Below are 6,814 nucleotides of genomic sequence, written 5' to 3' on the forward strand. Positions count from 1 at the left end.
CCTCTCGAACGTATATTCCTAAGAGACGTTTCTGATAACTGATTCAAGGGTGCATCTCTCTCGAACGTATATTCCTAAGAGACGTTTCTGATAACTGATTCAAGGGTGCATCTCTCTCGAACGTATATTCCTAAGAGACGTTTCTGATAACTGATTCAAGGGTTGCATCATTTGCTTTGCTTCAGCTGTTGCTTAATATTGAATTTAGTTCAGAACTAAATAGCTGTCAATTTTTCATTTTTAATATTTAGTAAAAGAAACGTTGGCTAATTCGTAATCTCTCAAATCAAGCTCAGCTAAGAATCTCTTGTGATTATAACGATCGTATATTGTAGAAATAATTCAGTTTCTTTGACGTCAGAAAGTATAAGATAAAGTCATTACGTCAAATTACTGTATGCTACAATATTTTAACGATTACAGGGAAATATTTGTCTTTGTGATTTTGTAATTTAGAGGAAGAGATGAAGATGTCGGTATCTTATGACGAGTACGATAAGGCCCTTGTGGAACAGTGTGCATTTAACATCGCTGCCATGGCAACAGTGGTGGAAACGAATTTCGATTACTACGCTCAGGATGACTTTAGAGTTCGAAAACCAGACATTTTGATAGAGGTTGGCACATACATTTAATATGCATTATTTCCGTAATTATATTCCAAGTCGGAATAGATTAACACTTGTTCAATATTTTATATACTAACAGATTTACAATGTTCGGAATAGGCCTAACAGACGTGCAGTTGCTGGGAATAGATTAGGCTTAACATTTGTGCGATGTCATTATTCCCGACTAAGTTTATCCTATAATAATTAAAGATGATGTCGAGTGTACATATTTTCAATACTTATAAACCAAACAGTGGCCTCATTATGTTATTGAAAATAATTAATAGAACTTATCTCCTAAATATTTTAGAGAAAACCAGTTGAAATGCTGCACACAATGTTTCTGTTTAAAGGATTCTCTTACTAAAAATATGTTTAAGTAGAGCGCATATCTCCGTCGGCTCTCAAAAAATGTGTCCGTCGTTATCAGTGGACACTGACCATTTTTGGCAGGACAATATATTCTACATATTTCCACCAAGTTTCATCAAAATCCGATCATTTTTGACTAAGTTATAGAGCATAAAAATAGTGTTAAAAAATCAGTCCCCATGTTAACAGGTAGGGAGTTTTTCAATTTTAGTGACCCTCCAAAAACAAATAATTTCTAAATTGGGTCATGTTCCAAATGTATACCGACATATCTATTCAACCATTTTCGAGAAATCTTGCTAACAAACACACATACAGGGGTGAAAACACAGGGATAATTAAAACCAAGAAACAGTTGCATCATAGCAGTCAATAAAGAGGCATTTAGATAAACCTAAAGGTAAGTGTTGAATAATTTTGTTATAGATGTATTGGTATCATTCCAAATAAATATGTTAGCAATCTGTTGTTTGAATGAAACATTTTATTACCTAAATAGTTTTGTTAATGATATACATATAATTATTTTATGCCATTTTGACAACAGATAAATGTACAAATTGTGATCATTTCGAGTTAACTATTACTGCCTGATCTCCTGATCGGAATTTAGGTCTTTGTGACCTAGGAGGGTCAGGTACTCTGAGACCTCTTCCTCCCATTACGTAAAATTGGTTTGTTTGTTTTGAATTTCGCGCAAAGCTACACGAGGGCTATCTGCGCTAGTCGTCCCTAATTTAACAGAGCAAGACTAGAGGGAAGGCAACTAGTCATCACCACCCACCGCCAACTCTTGGGCTACTCTTTTACCAACGAATAGTGAGATTGACCGTCACATTATAACGCCCCCATGGCTGAAAGGGCGATCATGTTTGGTGGGACTGGGATTCGAACTCGCGACCCGCAGATTGCGAGTCGAGCTCCCTAACCACCTGGCCATGCCGGGCCACGTAAAATTGGAACAATTATTTAAAATGTCAGTAACGAATTTGGTCACCATGGATACTTAAGACTTACTGAAAAATATTGGTCCATTCGACCATCATCCCAAACTATCAGGTTTAGCAGTGTGTTTGTTACAGATGATACGGTTACCAAATGCGTTTGCGACGCGTCAGCAATTGGTCCCAAACATGCATTATGGGATTTAAGTCGCGAGACATGACAGGTTAATTTATTTGTATCAAAAATCCATTAATAACGCACCAACCAAGAGAACTCAAATATCCTTGAATCATTATGTTTTTTGTTTTAAAGACTATCCATCCCTCCATGTCTTGAACAGGAAGTATTCAGGCCGATTTAGAAAATGTTTTGAAGTTGATCCAAGAAGTTGTGGGACATAAATTAGATGATCCTTCGTCATTACGAACGTTAAGGCTCAACTCCAGTTGTATTATCAACCGAAATAATCGGGAGTCAATTGGAAACAGGATGAATTGAAAATATAACCAGAGATTTTTAACTCAAGAAAAGAGTAACTCAAGATGATTAGTAAGCCTACTATGGTTCTGAAAATTGCAATCCCCAACCTTAGAACTGTATTAGTTAAATTAAATATATGCCTTTAGTTAATTGATTCTATAACTTCTGCAAATGTGTGTTAAAGAAAATTCTCAATCCTAATACTCGCAATGTCAGTGACACCGTGAATCGATTTTTTATGCAGAAACAAACAAACAAGCGATATATTAAAACATTAAATATAAGTTTTTTATAACCTTATGATTGTGAAAAACATCTAACGAATGGTTTTGCAATCTTTCAGACTGAGGGAGACTTTGTTGAAGGTCAGGAGTTTACTGTCCAGGCTCGCCTGAAAAACCCTCTTCCCAAACCTTTAACTAAACCTATGTTTGTTCTTGAAGGTCCAGGACTTAGCCAGCCAATCAAAATGCCACTAAAAGGGTATGTAAATATTAGCTAAATACGTGCGTGGAATAGAGGTATGTGTTGCAATGGGATTCTATTCTTACAGTTAAAAAATTAGACGTTTTAATATTTAAAACATACCAATCAAAGTAATCAGTCAAACGCCAGCATTTTCTCCCTGTGTGACTTCCTGAAGCTAACTAGATAAAATCCCTTAATAAATGTATGATATATGTGAATTGGACTGTCTGAAGTGTGTTTTAGACTTTCTTACAGAACTTGCTTATCCGGTTTCAGAAATGTTCTACCCGAGGCAGAGACTCAAGTAAGCTGTAAGCTAACACCAAAAACATCTGGGGAGAAAACCATCGTGGCTAAGTTCCAGTCCAGAGAGTTGGAGGACGTGGATGGATTCAAAGTCATCCATGTTAGACCCAAGACGGATTCGACTAATAAACCAGAAAGCAATAACTGAAATGTGGCCTTTGAACGACGTCGATGATAATTGTTTGGCAGGATAGCATTCACACATTACTGGTACCCTTGGTGGACTCTTTTTAACATGCTCGACCACATACACATTTATTAAGCTTTACCCACATTTCAACTATAGGACGTTCAGTTGGAAGGGAAGGTCTTTTTGTTTATTATTATTATTAATTATAACGACCAAGATATGCAATGCACTGCCAAGCAGCGAGTTTTGTTTGTTTTTTACAAGAGCTTCGCTGACGATCCTCTTAACAGTCAAAATTTAATAAACAAAAATAATACCAAAGCATTTCGAATTTAAAACCACCCATTGAATCTAAAGCATTAAATAACCACGAAGGTGTAATTGTAGTTTTTTGTATGTCAACCATTAAACAGGCCTTGAACCTTCATTAGGTGTTCAAGAAAAAGTTTTGTTACACATTTCTTAACAATGGGAGGGTTATTCACTTCGTATTTCATATAGATGTCGTTGTACGTGTTTACTGACCAAGGTGATGGAAATTAAAATATAAAATAAAATAACGAGCGTTTAAGCTAAAAAGCTACACTGTTAAAATAAATGCCTTGATGTGAAAGATTGCTTTGTAATATTCTATATTTTTAGCTCGAAAATATTTGCATGTCTAATTGTGTTTGAACTAGCTTAAAAATAATTGTGCAGGACTAGAGTCCGTCTTTGTGAAGTAAATGAGGTTATTGGAATAATAAAATTGAAATATCGGTGTTCTTATTAAAATATTTACAAGGAAATTCGAACAGTGGAACTACTTAGGTAATGTCGTTTCTATAACTTATATTATGTCAGCTAAAATTGCTTCTTAAAACTATTGACTTTAAAGTAATAACTTTAAGTGGTTTGAAATAGGAACTTTTATCTGAGCGTCTATGGTTGCGATTTGATTCTGTACGAGTGTCCTTGCTATTTAAAAGATCATATTTTTGTAACGCAAATAACGTAATCTTCATTACGTAGATCATTTGCATGGATATAAAATAAACTACAGATGGCATTACTTTGTGAGGTTGGAAATTAAAATGTTCGTGTTTTTCTTGTGTTCAGGTTGATAAGTGGTTTAATAAGGTAGACAAATTCATATTGTTTGCCTGATGGTTGTTTTTATTGTTTGTACTTCTTTATTTGGTTCTTCTGAAACGTTGCTGAAGAGCTAAAAACTTAAAAATAAATACTGTCATATTGTTGAAACAATGTTTCGTTCTTTGCACTTTTTTTTTCTATAACACTGTCAATGAATTAAAAGTTTAAAATGTAAATGACGCCATATTATTTAAACATAGTAAGTGTTGTATTAGTCGACAATCCATATGTTTCAAATATAACTGTTTGTACTTTCTTACCTGTTTTTTTTTTTTAATGTTGATGAGCTCTAATTTTGTTGCTAACTCTGTTGCTTAAATGTTTTGATTCAATAAACTTGATATTTTGTTGGTATGAAGCACCGATTTAGGTAAAGTTAATTTGGAAATGAGCGATGCCCGAACAATTTGAGAATTCTTTAACAAATTAGCTAGTATTTAGACAGTCTTTCATGTTCCCTCGTGTGAAGATGTACTTGATAGATAAAAATAAAAGCAAAACAAAAAAGCATTTCACGGTCATTAGATATACTTTACAATTTATCTAGAGAAAAAGAAAAAAGAAATCGTTTGATTAGTAATTTACCCATGGAAATTCACATGCAACTGTGGCAACGCGAAAAAAAAAATGCATATTCTGTTCTGAACGATATTCGTGTCAGTTTTTCAAGTAAATCCATGAAGTCACTCGTAAAAACTGCCAAGCCGCTCTGATTCCCCACTTAGAGGTTCGATGTGGAAATATCAAAAATCCAAACATTGATACATATATTTCACGATCCATCCTCTGACGTTCATGTCAATTTTCATGTAAATCCGTTGGTTCCAGCCCTGAGAGCCCTAGATCACCTTGGCCCTTATATATGAGCTTACAGTTAATCACTTCCAAAGTCTGAATGTAGATTATTGCTTTGAACGGCTTCCTGCATGTTAATATTAATTTTCAAATAAATGAGATCATTCGAACTTGAGAACCTGGCGTCCATTTTGGAGCTTCTTTTTTTTTTCTTCGCTTTGTTAGAAATTGTCAAATGAGTTCCATAATCAAGTCAACGTAGATAAAAACTTAGATACAACTGAAAAATGCTGTATATACTAAAAAAAAAAAAGATATAATGCAAGCTCTTTGGAAAGTGAACTCGTAAACAAACATGAGTGGCAAAAGTATATTCAAAGTGCAGAAAAATAGAAAAAATGGCATTGAAACTTTATGATGTTACTTCAATCGTAATTAAAACAAGAGATTTTGCATTTTTATTAAAGGTATGGAAAATTGAAAACGTTTTTATTCCGAGTTTGCTTGTAAAGAAGTATTTTGAACTTTTTTTTGTGTTACATTTGCATCGAAAGGCAACTATTTAGGTGAAAATTATTTTTGCCTAATTTTTGTGCCAAACTGTTCAATAAAAGACTCGTTTTCTGTTTTAATTGTTTTGTGTTTTCATTTTATCATTTCTACACTGTCACAAATTACATCGTTATTCTTGTTACTGTGGTAATCTTGTCATGTCATTTAAAATGAATCTCGTTACAAACTTACGAAAAATAATTTATAGTCTATGACAGATAAAAAGTACTTTCTTTATATAATGTAATAAATAAAGTGTTAAAATCCAGGTAATTCTAAATAACTCTGCACGTTGTCCTAGAAACGTATATAATATAAAGCTTTTCATCTCGTGAATTTAGTCGCACAACTGCAGTTCTTTTATGCTTTTATACCCCCGTAGTTAAGTAACGGTTTTTTTAGTACTAGAACACACCCTTTCTTTAAATAAATGTTTCCTTCGCACATTGAATGACTTTGGAAAATCAAAATGGAGATGCTCGTCTTCTGCTAATTTTCGTCAGATTGTGCTTTTATAGAAAATTCACTGTAAAGTATTCCTTTAGTGCCACTAAATATGAAGATCTGTTCAAAGGACAAGTGCAAATTGAATGTTATTTGATAATTTCTAAGTTAAATGCTGAATGATATAGGAGATTGTATCCAGCAGTCGGGTGTGAACCAATGATTACTATAAATGAACTTTGACTTCAGTGATTTATGGTGTGCATCAACAATGTTCTCCTTACTTACAATGTTACTCCTTACACTAAGGGTGTGCTATAAGAGTGGCAGTCAAATTACACTTATTTGGTCAGACAAAGTAGTCCCCCAAGATTTGGCGGTTGGTACTATCGATTAACTGCCTTCCCTCTAATTTGTTAGTTCAAAGTCAGAGACAATGATGCTTACATTGACCTTGTGTAACTTTGTGCGTAAGTATACTAATTAACACTATTAGCTATTCTTGCTATTAAAACTTTACATTACGAGCAGAAATATATTTTCTCCTTACATATGCATGAAAACTGATAGATCGAAA

General features: G+C 33.9%; 1 protein-coding gene across 1 annotated transcript; it reads left to right on the top strand.

The window, feature by feature from the left end:
• The first annotated feature begins 427 nt into the window (after window positions 1–427).
• Window positions 428–5,873, top strand: LOC111087364 (annulin-like). The gene is made up of 3 exons (XM_022393748.1): window positions 428–617; window positions 2,752–2,891; window positions 3,153–5,873. The coding sequence occupies exons 1-3, from the start codon at window positions 465–467 to the stop codon at window positions 3,328–3,330; spliced, it is 471 nt and encodes a 156-aa protein (XP_022249456.1). The 5' UTR covers window positions 428–464; the 3' UTR covers window positions 3,331–5,873.
• Window positions 5,874–6,814: the final 941 nt, after the last annotated feature.

The sequence above is a fragment of the Limulus polyphemus genome, unplaced genomic scaffold (genome assembly GCF_000517525.1).
Source record: "Limulus polyphemus unplaced genomic scaffold, Limulus_polyphemus-2.1.2 Scaffold2056, whole genome shotgun sequence".
NCBI lineage: Eukaryota > Metazoa > Arthropoda > Merostomata > Xiphosura > Limulidae > Limulus > Limulus polyphemus.